This window comes from Poecile atricapillus, chromosome 3 (assembly GCF_030490865.1).
Source record: "Poecile atricapillus isolate bPoeAtr1 chromosome 3, bPoeAtr1.hap1, whole genome shotgun sequence".
Lineage (NCBI taxonomy): Eukaryota > Metazoa > Chordata > Aves > Passeriformes > Paridae > Poecile > Poecile atricapillus.
This window is the reverse complement of record NC_081251.1, coordinates 4,261,215-4,284,133: the sequence shown is the minus strand read 5'-3', so window position 1 is coordinate 4,284,133 and position 22,919 is coordinate 4,261,215. Positions and strand designations below refer to the sequence as shown.

At 41.2% G+C, this 22,919-nt stretch overlaps 1 protein-coding gene across 5 annotated transcripts in view; it reads right to left on the bottom strand.

The window, feature by feature from the left end:
* PKHD1 (PKHD1 ciliary IPT domain containing fibrocystin/polyductin) overlaps positions 1–22,919 on the bottom strand; it is a 237,704-nt gene that overhangs the window by 33,898 nt on the left and 180,887 nt on the right. Inside the window, exon 60 of one of the 5 annotated variants that reach the window (XM_058835023.1) lies at positions 1,582–4,965. The exons of 2 other annotated variants lie outside the window; for them this stretch is intronic. In XM_058835023.1, the coding sequence (XP_058691006.1) occupies positions 4,916–4,965 (50 nt within the window). In that variant the 3' untranslated portion in view covers positions 1,582–4,915. Of the gene's footprint in view, positions 1–1,581; positions 4,966–13,493; positions 13,598–21,680; positions 22,504–22,919 lie in introns of those variants that run through there. 2 more of the 5 variants (XM_058835022.1, XM_058835024.1) reach the window with 2 other exon arrangements.

Here is a 22,919-nt window from a genome sequence, read left to right as displayed (position 1 = left end):
ATAAATGTGCAGCTCTGCTCAGGGAGGATGTTCAAGTGAGATGGGATCTGTACAAATCCTTCTATTTTTAGACACCAGCTTACAAATTTGCTTATCTTTTTTTTTTTGCTTTTCCCTGGGTTTGTTTTTTGGTTTTTTTTTGGTTTTCAGTGTAAGTATTTTGCTGTATTTTGCTGTTGGTGTGTGCTGGAGGCAAAAAGAGAGTGAGGAACAACTCTGTTCACAACAGAAGTGGAAATGCTGTGCTCAGAGACACTGGAATTCCCCCGGAATGCTGGGAGGACACGCTGTGCCGCCAGCAGCCTGCCCACAAAGGCTGACACATATCATCCACAGCTCTCCTGGAAACACCCCATCTCCCCCTGGTGACATTTCTCATGTCTACAAATGGGATTTGATGATATTTAATGATTTCTTAGAACTTTCCTTAGTCCTGCCTGCCTTTCAAAGGAGGCTGGCTTGGTTTCCTGCACACACTCACACCCATGCACACACACGCATCATTGCTTGTCCTCTTCCAAATGGCCTTATCTGCCAGTCACAATTTCTGCAGCCTGCAATTTCGATCACTTTTAAATGAAACCCATGCTGGCCTTAGTAATCATAATGTCATTTACAATTTACCACAAAACACGTTTATTCGGTTAGTAGCACATTGGAGAAAGAGAACTCCATATGAACTCGCCACTGAAGCCCTAATCTGATTATTTCCTCATGAAAATCCAAGCAGGGGTGCTTGTAAGAGGGGTCTGAGAGGAGAAGAAAAAAGTGAGTCCTGGCCACAGCTGACTCTGATAATCAATGCGAACAGATAAGTGACGCGGCGTGTCACGGCCAGCAGCTAATCTGCCCCAGGGCTTTCCTCTAAAAAAGGCCAGAGTGGACAGGACTTAATAAATACTGAGTGACCACTGAATATTGAGCTGACATGTGCTATTTACATTGGTGATGAACAATAGCAGTGATAAATTCCAGAAGCATCCCCCCGCAATGGGTGAAATTAGATTACACTGCTTCTATTTGTTTGTGTTTGCACACACACACACACAAACACGTGTGAGAGGGAGGAAAAAATGGGGAAAAAAGAGTCAAACATAGCTGTTAGAAATGTGTGGGAAAGATGGAGAAGTTATTCACATAGTGTTGAACTTCCTGCTGGGATCTTGTGTAGCCAGGCAGAGGGAGGGGACACGTGTGCTTTGGGCTCATGAATTCACCTGTTTGTCCTGCTCCACAGAAGAAGAGAGAGAAATGATACGTGGAATGTGTATGTGTCCACCCTCCGCAGATAATTCCTCCACCCCAGCAAGCAGACTTCACTTTCTGCAGGTTCCACCCATCATCAAGGCAAATTTATTATTTATTTGTATACATAAACACACCAGCACATACATCTAGATGAGATTTTAGCGCTCAGGTTGCTTCCAGGGCTCCTGACAAATATTAAGTTTGTGTCAATATTTGTCCTTCCTGTCGTGAAATGAGGATTTTCCACCTCATTTCACATTTGAAAAGAATAATGTGCCGAGGGGGTCCCTTTTTGCTTAGGAAAGAAACCTCCACTGCTACCATCATCGCCACATCGTATCCTTTATTTAGAAAAATGGAGAGAGGTAGAAGGAGAGAAGAGCATTTTTTAAAATAGATGTTTTGACTTAAAGGCACATAGAGTCCTTTACAAGTCTCCTGCTTTTTCCCTTGTTCCCCAACGCCAAATAAATAAAATAAAATAAATTCTACATTTAAAATTGAGCGAAATACATCAACATTAATGATTTTCCCCTTCAGGTTAACACCACCATTTGCTTCAATAATTTTTACCCATTTCGTGATAGATTCCACAATTCATGGTACAAGGAAACATAGAGTCTCTTTCTGACAAAAACAAAAGACAATGTCAGTTTTTTATCAAAATAAAATAAATCTCCCACAATTTTCTTTCCATCTGACTGGATTTGCCCGTCAGTTATTTCTAATTTAACTACAATTATAGCTACAAAAATATAAAAGCAAGGAGGGGAGAAGGGGAGGGGAGAGATAAATGGGACACTGTTTAGAAATTGCGATTCATTGGCCTTGGGCTGACCAGCACATATCTTTGCTGAGGGGGAAATATTCATCAGCATTAACTGTTCCTTTTGACCTGCTGACATTCAAATGAGAAATAAAGGGGGGGGAAAAAACGGGTCCAGGAATAGCACCTTGGAAATGCAGAAAAGGTAAATTATTCTGAGTTCAGTTGCAAAGGAAGGCACAGTGGTACAAATATTTCTCATGTGTTTGTGTACAAATTGCTGGTATTGGTTCAGGCAGAGTTAATTTTCTCCACAGTAGCTGTTTTGGGCTGTGTTTTTGATTTGTGCTGAAAACAGTGTTAATAGCACAGAGATTTTTTTTATTATTGCTGAGCAGGGCTTGCACAAAGTCAAGGCCTTTTCTGCTCCTCATCCCACCAGCGAATGGGCTGAGGGTGCACAAGGATTTGGGAAGGGACAGAGCCAGGAGAGCTGAGCCCAGGTGACCCAAGGGATACCCCAGACCATGTGGGGTCATGCTCAGCATACAAAGCTCGGTGAAGAAGGAAGAGAAGGACATTTAGAGTGTTGGTGTTGGTCTTCCCAAGACACTGTTATCTGTGATGGAGTCCCACTGGAGTGGCCGAACAACTCCCTGCCCATGGGAAGTGGTGAGTGAATTATCTGTTTTGCTTTGCTTGCTTACACAACTTTTACTTCCCCTGTTTAAAGGTCTTTATCTCAACTCCCAATTATTCTCCCTTTTACCCTTCCAGTTCTCTCCATCCCACCAGGGCTGAGTGAGTGAGGGGCTGTGTGAGGTTGAGTTGCCAAACTTGGGGATAAACCACGGGAACACACACACACACATAAATATGTACTCATAGCAGGGACCATGTAAATAAAAATAGAGTGACTGCTTTAGGCTGTCAATCCTTTCTTTTTAAAGAAAATTATTTTGGAAGGAAATGAGTCTCATAACATCACTCTGTGCAGGGGTTTTATGCTCGCCAGTTTATTGTTCCTCTATAAAAAACTTTGACACACCTCCCAACAAATTTTATCCACATTTGTTGACTCAAAAATACTATATTTCTTCAAGGTTTGTAAAAGTAGGTGCCCAAGTAGGGAAAACAGTTATTGGTGCTTCCTTTGAAGGAAGGTCGGTAGTAAAACTTTCTTCTTACACATCCTGAGATCTGCATTCACCCTTCCCTTTCACATGCAAATCCAAAGAAATACAGGTGTAGTACATGAAATATTTGCTCTGTGCATACTTCAATACGGCCACACACACATTGCAACTATTTATTCTCTGTAAAATCCAGTGTGATTTGCTTCTTTCATACAGTTTTCATACATTTTTATGTTTGCATCAACCCTTCAGAACTCCCCATGCCTGAGAGGGAGGGTACATGTTCCAGATGAAAATATATCTGTCCCAGTCATGAACAAAAAATTATAGTTTTCCAGTTCCCAGAGACTATAATAATAACTCAATCTTGACCTCAAAGCATCAGTAAAGTCTTAAGAAGAGAGACCAGCAACTCTCTGAGGTCAGAACGCTCTCCAACAAGGATTAGAAAGAGTATGGGAAGAAAGCAGGCATATAGCAATGTTCACCCAAAATGCTCCTCAAGCTTTCAGTGATTTACAGGTCAGGAACCTCCTGAGACAGAGAGATCACTGTTGGTCTTCGTATTTGAGAGAAAACACCAAACCTGTCTCACCAACCCATGAAAAGTTGGGGAGGAGAATAACCCAGCCAGGAGAAAATATCTTGAGCCCTCTCAGAGGAGTTGGGTCAGTAAATCTGGAAGGGCCTTTAGTGAGGTTGCCCAGACCAGGTTGGATAAAGGGATTTTCCTTATAATTCCACAAATCTTCTGAATTGCCAGGTGCCACCCTTGGAAATACCTGTGTCCAGAAGACTGAGCTGGAACAGAGCTGCTAGAGCATTTTATCCATCAAAACTCATAAAACAACTAGTACTAAGTCAGGTTCTAGTCCCTGAGGCCATCTGGGATGGCACTTCCACGGTATTAAAGTCATGGAACCTGCAGAAGACAGTGATCATCACCAAACTGCATTCTGGAACTGGCTCCTGACTCATGCTAATTTTTGGAAAGCACCCAGGAGTTATTTCGGACACTGCTGTGCTGGCTGGGACAAAAGTGGTCTTGGATCTGTACTCTTGGGGCAGTAGGAAGTTCCAGTGTCCATACCCCAGTGCTGCTTGACTGGGCAGAGGCCCATTCCTGCTACTGTCAGCACTGACCCAGAGCAGCTTGTCCATAATTTTACTAAACTTAGAAAAGCACAATTGGGAAGGATTTTTGTCTGCATTATGATTAATGATTTGGGAGCATTGGTTGTTTTAGTGATCCAAACAATACAAAGGTCCCCATAATGCTTATTTCAGGAACAAATCTAATGCAGTGACAAAAGCGCTACTGGATATTTTATTGTGCATGGAGACAAAAATGGTTTAACAGCCCGGACTGGAGCTTTTAGACAATCTCATGAAGCAGGTAAGACAAACAAACTGTTCTCACAAACCTCTTGAAGTCATTAACCACCATCCAAAAAGCCAACTCTGTGTGAGATGGATCCTGTCTCCCAGGAAAGACAAAAATGCAAAGAGAAACATTTTCATCCCTATTATTTCACCTTTGAAAAACATTCTGTTCTGCAAGTATCAGTTTTTTTCTCGTGTCACTACCAAAGCTTTTCCCATTTTCTTTCCCTTGAAGAGAATCCTGATTTCCTTTAGGTGTTTTTAAGAGTATTTTTGCCTTCTCCTGACCAGCAACCTTGCAGACTGAAGCTTTAGTTGACCTGTGGCTCAACATAAAGGTGAGGGGCAGCAAACAGCAGAGCTTTTACCAATGCAGTTCCAGTCACCATCTCTCTGGTCTGGGAATGACAAAATTACCACCACCACCACCACCTGAAAGGAGAACAGCAATTTTGTCAGATGCCAGACCTAAAAATGAATGTGGCTGTGCCATGCAGTGCTCTGAGCTGTGGATATAATGAGTTTTGAATGGGAAGTCCCGGACACAATAAATCTGTGCCATATGTGACCATTTCCTGTGTCAGTTCCTTTCTCATAACCAGTGGAGGCTTCGCCCTCCCCCTCACTTTCCCTTTCATGACCCCACACCAGGGCTCTGAAATCTTTCAGGGTTGCTTTTGGGCCCCAGGCCTTTCCACAGCAGTTGCATAAATAAATGAGTTTGACAGCAAACATCATAATGGTTACGGTAATTTGTGCTCCACACAAGTGCTTGTGCTACTCGCTGGAGAAACGGGGGAGGAAAGAGCTTGTTTTGTTACCACAAACAAAAGTATTTTCTCTGACAAGTGGTGAAAGAATTAGTCAAATAAACTTGAACTCTATTCAGACTATCACTCTTAGGGACGGGGAGGTTCTCAGCTCTGCTTTCCCTCCTTGGCCTGCAGTCGCTGCAAAGACAAATCATCCTCTTCTTCTGCAAAAATAAAGTTAGGGCATAAAATGAACTGTCTTAAAATAAAATTTTCAGGGAACTCCACTTTACTGCTGTTATTATTATCATTTCTTCCCAATGAGAACAGTTCTTTGGTCCTGGGAACTGACTCACAAGGAGTCTGAGTGATTTTCCATTAGAAGCAGGCTAGAAGGAAAATGCCAAATACCTGCAGTTTCTGGAAATATTTGGATTAGAAATAAGCTTTAAAATGGCAATAATTTCTCTAAGAAATAGGTTGAAAGGGCAGAACAGAAGCTTTCATTTGTCTTATTTTCTCCCCTTTTCATTGACAAATAACACATTTTGACTAAATACCAAATTTTACTAAGATTTTAACTTTTCCTGAGAAATTATATTTTTGTGTACATTTTTTCTGTAAACCTATTTTATTAAAACTCCCTTTCTTCCCTAGAAATGCCATTTAAAAAATATATATTTCAAATATACCAATTTCAGCCCTGAAAGACTGCAGACATTTCACTTAGTATAGTAAAAGACATAATTAGCTTATTTTAGTTTTATAACAATTGGTAGGAAGGAAGGTTAGTTTCCCATGTCCAATGCAGAGAGAACAAAATAAATGTATTAGTATTTTAGCCAGGGAGGCTTAGGTTGGAAATTAAAAGACTATCTTTCTAGTAATAAAAAAACCCATAAGAATGTAAGTAGCAAGAGGTCAAAACCAAATGATTAGGAACCTGGTAGAACTAATACAAGTGAGGGATTATTTTGGAGGTTATATTAATTTCTTTTGGGAATATTATAATTACAGATATCACTTTGGAGTGTCTTTCTTTCTTTCTTTCTTTCTTTCTTTCTTTCTTTCTTTCTTTCTTTCTTTCTTTCTTTCTTTCTTTCTTTCTTTCTTTCTTTCTTTCTTTCTTTCTTTCTTTCTTTCTTTCTTTCTTTCTTTCTTTCTTTCTTTCTTTCTTTCTTTCTTTCTTTCTTTCTTTCTTTCTTTCTTTCTTTCTTTCTTTCTTTCTTTCTTTCTTTCTTTCTTCTCTTTCTTTCTTCTCTTTCTTTCTTCTCTTTCTTCTCTTTCTTTCTTTCTTCTCTTTCTTTTTTCTTCTCTTTCTTTTCTTTCTTCTCTTTCTTTTCTTTCTTTTCTTTCTTTTCTTTCTTCTCATTCTCCCTCTCTCTCTCTCACTCTCTCACTCACTCTCTCCCCATCTAAGTTTTTTTTTAAAAAAATTAAATCTTACTTGCACCTGCCATGGTTGAAAGTTCAGGCCAAGAGCCTCTGCTCATAACAGAAAGGTTCACAATCACAAGAGTCCCTGTGACATTATTAGGGTGATTTTCAGCAATATTAGTCCTGTATGGGCTGTGGACTTGAATCTTAAAGCAGAAGGATTTCATTATGGGTACAGACAGCTATATTATGCCATGACATATTTATGACAATGAACAGCAATGGGAAGAGAGTATTTTAAGCCTTGGAAGTCGAAATTAATCTCAGAGCATGGTGCAGAATCTGAACACCTATGAAAACATATTGAAGAGCTAAAATTTGAGACACAAAGGCTACAGTCATTATCTGAGCACATAGAAAGGATTCATCACATTAATTCCAGCTGCCTAAATGTTAAGCATCTAGTCTAAGCTAATTGTCTGGTCTAAGCTGTTCATCTAGACAATAATCATTAGAGAGGGGGAGAGGAGAGACTTTTAGAGGGTCATTCATTCCTGCTTTTCTTTGGATGGATTGTATCACTTCTGGAGGTATCTGTCTCTGCTGGCTGTGTGGAGCCTAGACACATATTTTGGGCTCAAGGCCTGTCTTTAGAATCAGAGAATCACCAAATCATTAAGTTTAAAAAAGATCTCCAAGATCATCAAGCCAAACCTTTGACCAATTACCACCTTGCCATTAAACCATAGCAATAAGTGCCAGTGTCATTGGGTAAAATGAGCCCCAGCACTAAAGATGATGCTAATGAGGCTTGAACAGCCAGGCCAATCCATGTTCATGTTCTAAAGTAAGAGAGAAATGACAGCTCTGTACACACTTCTAAGTAAACATCCTCTCCAGTTTTGAACTAGAGTAAGGAGGAAGGAGATGAACTAGAGGAAGGAGATGAAGTCACTACCATCAACCTAAAAATTAGAAAGTTTCCCTATCCCTGACAGAGATATAAACAAGCTACAAACAAATTTTTGAGGAACACCCTGAAAAAGACCAAACTCTGCATTTGGCTTTTGTAGCTCTGATGACCAAGCCATGGCAGCCAGATACTCCCACATGTGCAAGGTGCAGTGACCCTGAAAACCAAGGCTCTGCCTGCTCCTCAACAGTGCAGCTCACACAGGAAACGGGGGGGGGGGCTCAGCAAAATACCTTGGAAAGCCCAAACTTAGAGAACTTATCCAGAAAAAGTTGAGCAAGTAGAACAAGACCCTAAAAAATTATTTCTAAGCTCTGGAACCAACATGGATGCAGGAACAGAAGCACACTGTTTTCAAACACTGCTTCCAAAAAATCAAATGTGTCTGTTGGCATAGTCCTAAAAATACTGTGCCTACAATGAATCTTGGGGAAAAAAATAGGTCAGAAGAGATTTCCAGATGTCATATACTTCAAACTTCTACTCAGAGCAAGGCTAACTGCAAAGTTACATCAGGCTTCTGAGGGCTTTATCAGAAATCATAACATATCTACATTTTAGGTATTGAATGCTTTTTATAGGACAAAACTCCCAGGTTAAAGGATGTCCAGAGGAGCTTCCAGGGTTGAAAATTACTTGGAGAAGATCTGTGACCCCAATGACACTTTCATTCGGAACTTCAGATGCTTTCAAGATGGTTTAAAGAAGCTTTGAGGGTTGATTTTGCAAATAGTTGTTATACGCATGTGTGGTTATTTTAGGTAGTCCAAGGTCTGCTCCTTGTCCCATCCCAACCCTTCTGGACAGCTCCAACAGGAAAGGAGTACTTTTGGAGGTGGAACATCTCTTGTACTTTACCACAGTGTCCTTCATGTTCATATAAAGGTGAATGGACAGAGTCAGACCAATCCTGGCTGTGTGGTGTGATGCCCATGGAGAAAAATAATAAGGGTATTGGTGAAGCAATGAAAACACCCACCAGTCCTGATTGTCCTGCTCCAACTAGTGAGGATCACTTCCTTTACACTTTATTTCAGACTTGCTAGTGAGCTGTTTGAAATTTCAGACAGGCCTTGGAGTTATTTTGGCCAGGGAGTATATTTAAAACTCATTGTGCCTAATGTTGTCTTTCTACAATTGAGGAGTAATCAGGAAAGACGTAAAAATAAATAGACAAGTGAGAGGCAAAATGAAATATGAAGTGGCTAGAAAGGAGTCTGCTCTCTAATGTATTTTTTCAGCTTATTATTGTAAAAGCCCAGAGCAAAAGAGTAGCTTTGAAGAGTCTTTTGTTAATAGTGGAAAGGTTGTCTTTATATTTTCCTTAACTTTTTATTTATTAACCATGCTGCACAGGGTACTTCCATAAGTGATGGCCAAGTCTCAGGTTTCAGGGACTTGTTTAGTCTGAAAACATCCCAGGCTGCAAAGGGAAGGAGAAAAGAGAAGTGACTGCCCATTGTACGGTGTTGGAAGGAAGTAAAACCGAAGCCCATTTGTTCTCTGCTTTTCCCTGTAATTTCTGGTGGCTGAGCTTGCAGAGGTTTGGATGTCCCTGTTTGGATGGTTTAAATGCATTCCCAGCAGGCCACTTCCTCAGGTGGTCTAGCTGCTGACAGCGTGAGGCCAATGTAAAACAGCTGATGTCTTGACCCTATCTGACAATAAAATTATAGAGCTGCATTCCTACACCGGGCAATCCTCCAGATCATTGTGGAAAATAAAAAATAAATGTTATTAAGGGCATTTACCTTATGTGCAAGCCCTAAACTATGACAGTCAATAACATTTTTGAGACTCTTGGTGTCGGGGCACTATGTGTTTATTTATCATTGCCCTCATTATGGGGCTAAGTATAAAAATATTCAATTACTTCAAAACCTCATCAAAGCTGTCAGGAGAGAAAATATTATCTGTGCACAGGAAACCAGAGAGGTGCATTAGGCTGATTTACTTCTTTGAGAGTTTTTAGTTTTTTAGCACCAAGAAAGAAGGAAAAAAGAGCACTGATACTGTGTTAGGATAGGCAGAACAATTCAGAATTCTCCAAGGCTTGTTAGCTCAGGCACCCTGCTGGAATTTAAAGGACACCCTTCATGTATAATAGTTTACATTATCTAACTTTTATGAAGAGAATTGTCAGCATGGACAATTTTGGCCTGTTTATTTCTGGTATTACACCTGCATTGCCAGACACACCCATCAGACCCAGCCCAAGCTTGATTTTTACTTGATTTTGACTTGTTTGTTCCATGGCATCAATAATATCAGAACACATTTAATTTTCTGGACACACCAGTTGAAAAACTCAGCTGAAAATCTCTCAGCAGGAACCTCCACAAGAATTTCTGCTGGTTTGGGCCATCAGGGAGTGTGTTTCAGTGCCATGAGGAGCCAAGACATTTTGGAGAGGCTTCAGAGAGCCCATCTGGCAGGGTTTGTTCGGTTTTCACAAGTCTCATGTGGCAGCCACAGGGAACACCAGGCTGAAGACTTGTAGATTTTGTTTGTTTCCCACTAGAATGGAAAGGCTCATTCCAGAGTCAGAGTACACAAAGTACTCAGTGCTAAGCACCAAGGCTAATCCAGAAAAACTGGTGCAAGCCGTTTCCAAACCTGTATTGCCTCACCAAGACAATGCGGGCTACAACCACTCTCCATGAAATCCACTGAAATTCTGTAATTCACATGTAATTCCCCTTTTCTACCCAAACACTGCCCAAAAGGGTGGCATTTTACCTCAAGCACGTGTTGTCAGTTGCCAAAAATGGATTCACATTTTCTTGCACGTTGTGTTTTCCTGGGTTCTCAAAATGGTAAAGAATGGTGGCAGCGCTACAGTCAGCAACCTGAACGTCCAGCCAGAAGGATGTGCTGTGGAAAGCATCCCTGTGCTGCCAAGGACACTGAGGAGAGGAGGAATAGAAGAGAATCCTGACTTTTTTTTTCCTTTTGCTCTCCATGTTTCACATGGAGCAGGAGCTCAGACAGAGAGGCCTCAGAAATAGAGGTCTGAATTTAATAAAGCTGTCTGGGGGGGAGGGAGACAGGGAAGAGAAGATCAGGGAGATAAGAGAGGGAGAGAAAGGAAGGCAGGAAAAGAAAGGACATTACAGCTGGCTGGTGATGGCTGTGCCCTTTCAGACTCAAGTGGGCGGAAGTGAAATATTTGTTTAAGAGGCAGGACACCAGGTCATTATGGAAAGAATGGGAAATTAAAAAAAAAAAGAATATTTTATAGTTTGGACATTTATTTCCATGGCACTGTAATGAGGATAGGCCAAAGGCAAGGGAAGACAAGGATAATAGCAAGATGCTGCAAGATAATTAATAGGGCTGCTGGATTTCATCACAATTTTGGGGATTATTGAAATGATCCTTTAAATTTACAGTATGCAAGCAGTTAGACCCCTGTTTAGGAAAATAACTTCCTTCAAAGTAACAGTTCCCCAGATTAGGAAAACCAGAGGGTCTCTTTGTTTCTCCACTTCTGCAACCTGTTTCACCCAGAAGAATAAAAGTTAATTGAGGGGAGCAGGGAGGAGGAGGAAACTCATCTCCTCCCCAGTGACACAGCCTTCCCCATCAAGGTACCAAGTTGACCTTAAAAAATTTTCAAATGCACTGCCAAAGCTTCCATCTAAGGATGTTTTTTTCTTTTCCACAAGATTCTGTTTGTTAGAAAAACCAAAAAAAACACACCAGAGGGAAAATAAATGCAGATACATTTTTAATGCATGCATTTAATTTTCAGAACATGGTGGGCACTTCAGCGCCGGGTGCTGGAACTGCAAGGGAGAATTTATCTAATCAGTCCTCCGTGTCCCTGCTTCATTGACATAATGTGGTCCTGCCGATTAAAGCACTCAAATCTCTGCCTTTTCCTTCTCTTTCATACTAAAATTATTGATGTGCTTTGTACAATGTGTAATTGCCATTATTGTATGTGTGCCTGGAGCATGTGCAGAGCTGAAATTGAAATAAATAAGCAAACAAAAATCATACGATAGCGAGTCTCTGATGGTATGGTGGGGGCTGGTGCTGTGGTATCACAAGCTGAAAATAGGATTTCATACAGCTGTGACTGGTTTTGATAGAGTGAGATTTGATAAGACTGGAAGAAAGGCTGCTGTGATCCCCCAGCCTGACCTCTTCCTTTCCTACAGCACAGATCCCCAGTAAACACCCAAATCAAAGTACCTCTTTTAGCATCCCGAGTCTGAGCCTCACCATCCAGGGATTTCACCAGGGCAGCCCTGATTTAGATCACCTGAGGATCTTGCCCTGTATCATACACTCATTTTTGCTCCATCTCTTTCTCTCCCTCTCATGGACACGCAGTGGATTTGTTCTTTACATTTAATTTATGCAAGCAAGGCACAGAATACATTTCAGTAACGCCAATTAGATACGCACTAATTTCTTCTCTGTGAAATAGCAGTAAGTAATTAATCAGAATTTTGATCACAACTCAGTTGGCAATTCTAATTGCACTTGTCATTTCCACAGCAAATACAGAACCATTATCTTTTTTGCCAAGTCCTTTCTTCCTAATCATCCAGGGGTGCTAGAAGCAAAACATTTCCAAGAACTAGATATTGTCTCTATCAACCAGCAGCCTTAATACCTTTGGACTGAGGGTTAGTGGGTTCAGTCCGTGGCTGTGTTTTATTTCAAGCTTCATCATAATTTTAAAGAGAATAGCTGGTGGCAGGCTGGCTGCTTGCCTGGGGGATGGGGGGGTTCTGCCTCATGAAATTATGAGGAAGGATAAAAGCTAGCAGCTCGCTCCATTAAAAACCTTCTGGGAGAGCACTAAAGACGCCTGACCTTTGCAGGAGCATCCAGCAGGCACTGGAGGGACATATGGACCCTGATCAGGTCTGTGCCATCACAGCCCACGCCACATCTCAGAGGCACCACGTGCACATCTCACCTCCAGGCACCACCAGCCACCCTGAGAGCAAACAGGATGATCAGGGGAGATCAATACCCCGTGTTTCACCCAAACAGTGCTTCCATGACTGCTTAGAGATTATCCTGACAGTCTGGGCAAACTGACAGTGCCAGTCTGGAGCGAGAAGGGGTTAAGATTATCTGCCTGGATGGTGGCTATGGCTGGGGCTCTGAGATAGGGCTCCCCTTTGCTATGCTCCAAAAAGCAATCAGTGAGATCCTCCTCAGATGGCTTAGAGGAAGGAAGAGAGCAGGAAGAGAAAGGGAGATTTACCTTTCAAGAGCAAAGACCTACACCAGATCCAACCTTCATTTCCAGCATGGCAGTTCACCTCCTTCTGCTGGAAAAAAGGTTTTTTCCAAGCACCTAACAGCTACAGTCCAGTAATCAGTAATTAGTAATCAGATTCTTCATATAATTCAGTCCCAGCTAGTTAATATTTAACCAGGTAATCACAAATCATGCACAGTAAGTTTGGGAACAACCACTAAAACTGACATATCAATTCTGTCAATTTAATAACAAGGAAAAAAACATTTAAGAGAAGTATAAAGGAACTTTATGCAAGAAGTGTCTGCACAGAATATGTTGTAAACCAGGATAGTTCTGACTCTACCATTACATAAAACTTCAGCAAGCAGCACCACTGAAAATTTAAAGGCTGCCCAACAATCTCCTATACTCTCCAAATTTTTGTCCTCCCTGCTCTAAGCAGCAGAAATAACTGAAAGAAATTTTAGGCATCACTCAGCTCTTTCCTTTGCTTCCTCAGGGTTTATTTTGCCAATGCTCTTGTTATTATTCCATATTAGAGAGATCAAGAAGAAGGATTTGAGGGGAACAGTAACCTGTCAGTTCTACTCACAGAGACCAAACTTCTCTCATAGAAGGGAGAATAACTCTCAACATTAGTGATCCCACTGTGGGCCAGAACACCTCAGAACTTAGCTATGGATATGGAAGCCAGGAACAACGTCTGAGATCTTGGTGGGCTGAATTTCTTTCCTAAACAACAGAAAAAAAACCCCAGAATAAACATCTCAACTGCCACAGAGACTTTTCTTTGTGTGGGATTGGGATAGGGATGGCATGTTAAACATGCTGTCCAGGATGAAAAGTCTCAAAAGCTTGAATCATACATTTTCCACCTTCTGGGACACAGTGGGGCACAGACATTTTTAATTTGTCTTTAAAAGAAGTACACTTATGTCCACACTTATGAAGGTTTATGCTTTGGACCTAGTACTCAATCACAAATATTTTACATTCCTAGAACAGTGTTTGGCATGTTTTTTTGTCTAGGTCAGCTAGCACTGACCAAAATTGGGTCTAGGAATTGTCTGAGGCTTAATGTGATTTGTGATCATCCCAGTTTGAAAGCAACCAATCTGAGCAAAAGGGATTTTTGATGATTGTATAAATGGAGTTGGCCATAGTCAGGGATGCTTTCCACTAGGCCAGGTTGTTCAAAACCCCATCCAACCTGACCTTACACATCCAGAAATGAGGATATGTCCAATTTCAAGCCACTCAGGAGCACGGGAGGCACAGAGAGAGCTAAAAATGAGGTTGCTGCCATCAGATTTTTCTTTACCAGCTCGCCATACCCAAATAGAGTCAGAAATGACTTTGCTGACTATCAAAATATAGATGAGATACTCTAAAAAGGCAAAAAAGAAAAAAAAAAAACTGTTCAAAAAACCCTGACACATAAACTGCACAGGAGAAAGGATGACTTTTAATTCACTGTAGTCAGAGTTGCTTAGTATCCTCAGAGCTGGAAAATGAAACAACAGGTCTTGGAACTTGAACATTTTTGAAGACTGAGTAAACTCTCACAGCACGGATTTATGAAGACAGCAGATCATGTCCCAGATTAGTTACAGCAGCCAAAAGGGAAAAATAAGTTCTTTAAAACCAGAGGCAGTGGGATACAATCAGACTAGTGCAAAAAAACTTAGCTTCAACACAGATATTTAAATAATGGATGGTCCTGAAGAGACATCTGGCTACATCTTCACCAGTAAATTAAATGTGCCCAGGAGTATTCCCAGACACTGAGGCCAACTGACATGGTCTGGTTGTATTCATCTTCTGAACCTGCTCAGCTTCAAAAACAGGATGGATTCATCCACCAAACCAACTGGGAATGTTCCTTGGCACACACAGACTCCCAAACTGCACCCAAGAACCCAAGAATTGTTTGGGAGAGTATTACTTGGCCAGGACTAAAGCATGCAGGGGGCTGTGGTAAACATTTTTGCAAGGCAGTGGACTGCACCTCTTTGTCATCTTATTTATCATAACATGGACATCACCCCTGTCCACATGAACTTCTGCCCCTGGAGAGAACTTCTGTGCCCACAATTTTACTTGCAAAATTTATTAGAAGGAAGAGACCACACCAGCCAGAGAGGTATCCCAAGCCTAAGGGAGCAGACAGAGAAACCTGCAGCCCAGATTATTTCTGGGTCTGTTTGAAAAGAAGGGTTCACACCCAGAAGAAAAGACCAAGTAGATGTTGTGTGAAATTTCTGTCCTTCTTTTGACATTGTGGAAGGTTGCTGAACATCATCACACGTTGGAAGTTCAGAGTCACACAATGGCTTGGGCTGAAGGGACCTTCAAATATTGTCAAGTTCCAGCCCACTTCCATGGTCAGGGACACCTTCCATTAGACCACTGACATTTTCTTGTACTAGAAAAAAATTTAAAATTAAAAAAACCCAAGTATTTATGGTTATTATTAAAATCACTATTAATGGGGAAAAAAAACCAAGTTGTTGGTTTGTGCCTTCTGTTTGTTGCAAGAGCAGGCTTTGAGCTGGAGTGGAAGAGAAAGAAGGGACAACTTAGCCACCTCCTGGCTGTTATTTCTCTGCTGGAAATAGGCAGTAGATTGGCAACAGCTGAGGAGAAACCTGCATACACACTGCAACCTTAATTAATACAAGGAGGATGGGCTTGGGAAGACTGGAGTCACCCCAGGAGCAAACCTGGGAATGATTTCCTGTCTCAGCTTGTGTCTCTGTAGGTTGATGCAGCTGGACTGAACTGTGGTCATCAACAGTCAGTCTTAATCCAGGAGTTCAGTGAGGTTCTGGCCACATTTAACTGTGGGAAACAGTCTGATGTCTGGTGGTGCCACCAAATCAGCCCACCACACGTGGGCATCTCTCTAATCCAGATGCTCTGGCAAAGAGTGGAAGAAAAACATGTCCCTAGAATATGTGTCACAATCACATAAAAGCTGTGTAAATCCTCTTACAGACACAATGAGAAAATGCAAGGGAAAGAGAGGGAATAGGTGAGGACTGGCTACACCACCTGGACTCTACCACCAGAGGTTTTTGGAGAGAACTCTCTGTTGTGTGCCCTTGCCTTGGGTGAGAACTGTGAATCTCAGCAGAGCCTCACTGTATGTTTAACCATATGACACGGTGGGAAAAGAAACATTTGCTCTGAGCACAGGTTCAAGACACTCAGGGCTGACCCACAGCAGACTCCATCAGTGCCAGGAGGAGTCAGAAGCACAGGCTGGGGCTGTGTGTAAATGTACCCACACAGAGCAGGCTAACAGGAACGTGAGGTCAGGCTCCTCAGGAGGACGCCAGGTATGTCCAGTGTCATGGACACCACCTCAGCCAACAACATCTGTGCACAGCACACAGGGAAAAGGGCACAACACACCATAGACTCATCACAGAATCATAGAATCATAGAATGATAGAATCATAGAATCATAGAATCACAGAATCATAGAAATGTTCAGGTTGGAAAAGACCTCCAGGATCATCAAGTCCAACCTTCAACCAAACATCACCATGCCCAGTAAACCATACCATGAACCACCTCCACCCAGGGTGGAGGCAAAGCTGAGGAAAGAGGCAGATGCTGCTGTTCAGTCAGAGACCTGCCCTCAGCAAGGACCAGGGATGTATTTTTCCTCTTTGTTTCAATCTCCCTTCCTATTTTGAGGTGATTCTTTTTCTTTTGTGAACAGGAATCCATTGCACATTCACAACAGAGAAAGCTGAAATTATTGTGGCTTCTCATTTGAGACTTCATAGTGCTCACGCCAGTGTTTGGATTTTCAGTGGCAAGTCACCCAGAACAGGCTCATTATTACCCTTTGTCAGGTGGCTTGGGAGCAATATACACACCTGAAAAGTGAGTGGAGTGTTGAGCTGATGCCTCCTGGCCTGAAGACACGGGGACATGCAGGGGCACAGCCAGAGCCAGGCTGGGTGACTCCAGAGCACGGTGCCATTACAAATAGTGCTTTGCCTGGAGGCCCATCCAGTTGAATTAGAAAAAAAACCCCACTAATTAACTTGACTTAAGAGAAGGCTGATGCAGGGCAATGTGACCTTTTCTCTATGTCACATGCCACACGGATTTTAGCTTCCCTCTGATGCTTTGTCACTGCCAGTCCGAGTTTTTTACATCACTGGATTGCAGGCGGGTGACGGTGACCAAAAGGATTGTGGCAGCAGGAAGAAAGAAAGAGACAGCTCCACTATTCCATTTGTACACCAAAGGCAGCAGAAAACTGTTATGCATCTACTATTTATTATTATCTTGCAATCTAAATATATATATATATATATACATTTTGTTTCAGATATTATAAACACATAAAATGTCATGTTTAACATTGAGTTAAAATATGCATTTAAGGTGTGCATTTAAGGTTAAGGTTAGAATATTTTTTTACAGAAAGACTAAGAGTGATATTGGTTTTACAAAAATGCAGAATATAATTCTTTAATATTGCTCAACTTTCGCATAACTGTTGGCAACAAAAGGAGCTTTATGTAGTTCACCAATCAGCTCAATGTATTGTTAAAATAACCCAATCTACATAAAATTTGATACTGAATTAGCCCAGAGATTGGAGAGAAAGTGATAAAAGTAAAATCATGAGTTACAGACTGGTTTGAGTGGGGAGGGACCTTAAAGATTATTTCGTTCCACCCCCTGCCATGGGCAGGGACACCTTCCACTATCCCAGGCTGCTCCAAGCCCCATCCAACCTGGTCTGGAACATTTCCAGGGATCCAGGGGCAGCCACAGCTTTTCTGGACAGCCTGTGTCAGGGCCTCACCTCCCTCTCAGAGATGTATTTTGTCCTGAAATCTAATCTAAATCTCCTCCCTTTCAGTCAGAAAGAAGTGAGTCTCTCTTCCAGATCTCACCAGGAAATCCAACCCTGATGCCTTGTGCCATCCTCAGAAGGCCATGGTTTTGCATTACTGCATTTTCACCAACAAAATTATGATGGAATCTTACAAAACCAATTCAGAGAACATGTCCATCCCCATGGGGAATAGTCTCCATGCAATGCTTTCTCCTAGGTCTGGCTTTTTATCTAGTTTATATATTTGTGTGTTTTTACATGAGTGTCCGAGCCTGAGCTTGACTCCTTCAGCTGAGAGAAATCAACACTTTAGACAGGAAAATTATGTATCTTAGACACCAGTTTTAAGGAGAGAGAGATTATTTCAGGTAGGCAAGATGAATCTTTTGAGTTTACCCTGAATGTCTCTTTTGAAAATCAAGCTAGTGTAATCCTATGCATAATACATAATATTCAGAACACATCTACACCTTCTCCTTATCACAGTGCAAGACCTGACCCATTGTCCACAGCAGCAATAAACCAGGAATTACAGGTCCTAGAAATAAGACAAAAAACAGTTTTCAGAACACAATCTGATTCTCTGAGACTCAGTTTACTTGAAGTCTTTGCAGACCATGAAGGACCTTTGGACCTGTTGTCAGTGGGTGACCTCAGGTGTTGCTGCTCTGCCATCATCTACCTGTGTGGGCTCTGTGGGGTGAAAGGTGGATGGATCTGGGAGACGACTGAGTCCTGAGTTTCTCCACAGCCCCTTCTTTGAGAGCTGTGTCAACACAGACATTGAGATCAGAGGTGCAGGGTTTCATCCTCTGATTTAGAGAATTTTTTTGACCATACTGTTGAAAAAGAAAATACAAGGGGAAAAACTCTTCTCAGATTCCATTGGATAACATTGGCAAGGAAAGGCATGTCGATGTTATACCCACATATAGCTCCTGTAGAGCAAAAAACCTCAGAATGGCTTAAAAAATGCTTTTCCATGTCCCATTAAATCACTGTGGCTTAAAGTATTGAAGGTTGGTTTTGAAACTTCTCTCGACAATATCTAAGCTTTTATCTCAGTGAAAACACTCCCATCTTGCTAAACAAACACGATGTGATCAGCAGTGGACCTCAGAAAATCCTCTCACATCTCATTATCCCACAGTTTAGATTAGGGCTTCATAGCTTGACTTCCTAATTCAACCACAGGATCAGCTCCGCTCCCCTCTGCCTCAGTGCTGATATATTATTTCTGTAACATGAAGAGCAGAGCAAAGGAATAGAACATGTTCTCATGGCAACAAGTTAATTTTGGTTTAACCTCCAGTGCTTGCCGTTGCAGCCATTAATACTCTGCTCTGGTTTAATAACAACACCAAGTAAACAAGAAATAAGCCTTTACTCAAGCAAAAAGCCTCCTGAAGGTGTTGGCTGCATTATTTCCTGCAACACGAAGGGTTCCCTTGTCATTCCTGTTGGCAAGATGCCCTTTCCTTGTAAAGATGGACTCTGTTGGACCTATTTACCAAGGAACACCTGTGAAAAGTCATCTGAAACTGAATTATGAGGACTTTCACCCCAAGAGCACAGGAGGATGGAGAGGAAAGTCCTGTGTTGGTTTGGAATTGCTCTTTTTAATTCCCTTCCTCTCCAAACTTGAGCCTCAACCTCCCAAAGTAAGACACCAGAAAAAGACACTTTTGCTTTTCAAAAAACCTTCTGCACATCTGAATCCTGCTGCAGCAAAATGATTTCCCTAAGCAGCTCCCAAACTGTGAACATAAAAGGATACAAATTCAACACCCTCAAAATAAGAAGAATAAGATAATAACCCTGGACAATGAGAAAATTGCACAAGTTCACTTTCCATGTCAGTATGCATTTCCCTTTAAGAATTTCCATTTCCCTTTAAGCAATTCTATTATTCACACATAGCATTTCTAATCATTCTTTCAAGTGTTTCTATGTAACTTATCAGGGTTTAATGAATGCCAGAATAAGCACTAGAGGGAAAATCCACATAACTGGACACTAACCCAAAGGTATTAACAAGACCTCTACATTTTTCTCTTTTTAATATAATCTTTATTCAAGCACTTGCTGCTTTGATCAGAAATATGGCTTTTTTATTGGTATTATTATTGACTTTTTCCCACCCACCCTCTTGCCTAAACCACCATCCCATAACTTGTGAGCCTTCCAGGGCTGCAGTGAAGAGTTATTAGTTACAAAGGGCTTCTTTGAAAACAACGTCTACATAAAATCAGTAAAAGTTAACAAACTTCTATACCTATTTCTACTGAATGGGGACCCGTGCTCACTTTGCAGAGAACAGCAAAAACAACCCCAGAAAACATCCAAAACCTGTTAGAGAACACAAGTGACTTTTTCAGTCTGCAATAATATGTGGAGGTACTCGCTATCAATCAGAATTCCTAAGGATCACTTCGTGCCCAGAAGTTGTCAGTCACACAAATTCTGGGATACTTTGCCACTGGAGGTTTGAGTGGCTAAAAGATTGGCTGAGACAGGATACATAAACAAACAGTGCAGGAATTTGTTTTACCTTCAGGTCAAACCATCTTGAATTAATGGCTGCTGTGGAAAACAGGGGATATGAAAAAAGAAATCAGGCTATAAATGCTGATTACTCTTCCCAAAGCAGCCACTGCCTCCAACACTACACTAAAAACATGCTAAAATTTGAATCTGACTTTTTAAAGCCATTCCTGGAGTTCTGTAGGGTTCCTGTCTTCAGAACACTGCTGTGTAGGCAGCCCTACACTTGTATTTCATCTCTGACTGGTTTTGGGGTTCTGTTCTTTGGGGAGCTCTTCAGGCATACATGGAGTCAGAGCTTTTCCCAGAGAGACTCAGCCTTTCCAAGAGCAAGGGATGGTTTTTGTTATGTGTGGTCACTGACTTGAATTGGGCTTCCTTCTTCCTTCAGACTCAGATTTGAGTGACTGAGGAAGTTTGTACCCTTGGGGTCTGGAGAGGGAAAGGAGAAAGTTGATTTCCCTCCATGCACAAGGATCCAAAGCAGCCACCTGAAGCTGGTTGCACAGGCAGCTGGGCAGAATAGTTTCTCTAAATTTGATTTAGATTTCTTACTCTATGGTTTCAAAGAGTAAGGGGGATATCATATAACTTTCCTGCACTGAAAAAAATTATTTCAACTGATTCTACTTACAGATCTAATAATTTATAAATTTTAGGGAAACCTAATAACAGCCTTGCAGTATCAAAAAGGGGATTAGGAAAAGTACTTTTTACAAGGGCATATAGAGATAGGACCAGAAATGTCTCTAAGATGAAGAAGAGTAGATTTAGATTAGGTAGTAGGAGTAAATTGTTTATTTAGAGTTTGATGAGGCCCTGGCACAGGGCGCCCAGAGAAGCTGTGGCTGCCCCCGGATCCCTGGAAGTGTCCAAGGCCAGGCTGGACAGGGCTTGGAGCAACCTGGGATAGTGGAAGGTGGAACTGGATGACCTTTATGGTCCCTTCTAACCCAGATAATTATTCAAAGAACAGGAAAAGTTCTCAACAAGTGTCAGTGCCTGTTCCTCCACCCCATAGCAAGGGCAGGTCAACCTGGCTTCATTCCTGACACATCCTGCTGTTTTATCTCTTAGCTCCCTCTCCAGAGATGAAAAAGCAGTTGTGTCCATCTCCTAAGGCATAGAGACCAGGGACAGCCCAGCTCTGCTCCAATGTGAACTGTGATTTTAATTGTGGTCAGTCCTCAGAGTGAGACACGGACAGAAAATTTAATTAATTTATCACAAGTTGCACCAAGAGGTCCAAGAAGATCCAAGGACTCTCACAGCTATTAGGAAAATTTTTGCCAAGATTTTTTTTCCTCCAACTATTTATCCAATAGAGCTGTATCTTCTATTTCTTTCTTTTTTTTTTTTTTTTTTTTTTTTTTTTTTTTTTTTTTTTTGTGCAACCTTGAACCTCCCTGGTGCTTTTGATCAGCTAATTCTATAATCTGTCTGAGGAACAATTTCTTCCCAGAAAAGGTGGTTAGGCATTGGAACAGGCCAGCCAGGGAGTGGTGGAATCATCATCCTTGAAAGAGTTCAGAGTTTTGGACATGGTTTAGGAGTGGACTTGGCAGTGCTGGTTTGACTTGATGACCTTAGAGGACTTTTCCAACCTAAAGGATTCTGTGATTCTGTAAATCCCGCAGAAGAAAAGGTTGTTCTTGCAATATGGATTTCATAGGAATGTGACTTCATTTTCAGTCCAGCAACTGTTGCAACTGGTGAGCATGGGAAGCAAACAACGAGACAGGCTTACCCTGGTTTTGCAATGTGCTTATTAATTTCAGAAAAACCACCCCAGGAACAAAGTTTATTAGTGAGTAGGAGGATGTTTCAGGAACAGAGCCGACTGAAAATAATCAGCTCCCTTTAATTAATTACATGCACTTTTATTGCATAACTGATGGTTTTAAACCTTGGCCAATTAGCTTGTCAAACACAGAAGTTAAATTCTATATTGGTCCCTTAAGAAAGATCTATGCCAAAGTTTTAATTCAAGTTGCCTTTTCCAAGCAACCACAAAATTGGACCATTTGAAATTAGAATTATTGGGCAGTTACACACATTTGTAAAGAAGAATAGGAAAGATATAGGCAAAAAAGCAAGGACGTAGAACTCAAATATATTGCACAGGTCCATGACTTCCATTGTGGGGCAAACTGAAGTTGCAAAGTTACCTTGTCTTGACAACTTATTTTCTAAGACAAGATGAGGTGCTGTTGTCAATTTAGCATGCCTACAACAGAGGAAAAAAAGAAAAAAAAGAAAATAGGAAAAAAGCCCACACCTTTTGATTGAAAATTTCTTCAAAAGCACCTTATGATGCTGTGGTAGCTGCCTCACTGGTTGTGTGTCTCTTTTCCCAGCCACTGGAGAATGTGGAATTATTTTATAAACATATATATTCATAAATATATTTATATTTATCATAATATATTTCCATATTTTTATATTGAAATGAATATAAATTTTTACATGTTAAGTTAATAAACATGTTCTTGGCATGATCTAAAACTGAGTATTCAACATAACTACCCCAGATGAAAATATTTATTTTCCAGTTTCTTACACAAAATGTCAGCTAATAACTTTTCTTTTTCCAAAGCACTGAGCTGTTTCTCCAAAAATTCACTAGGAAATTAATATGTTCTT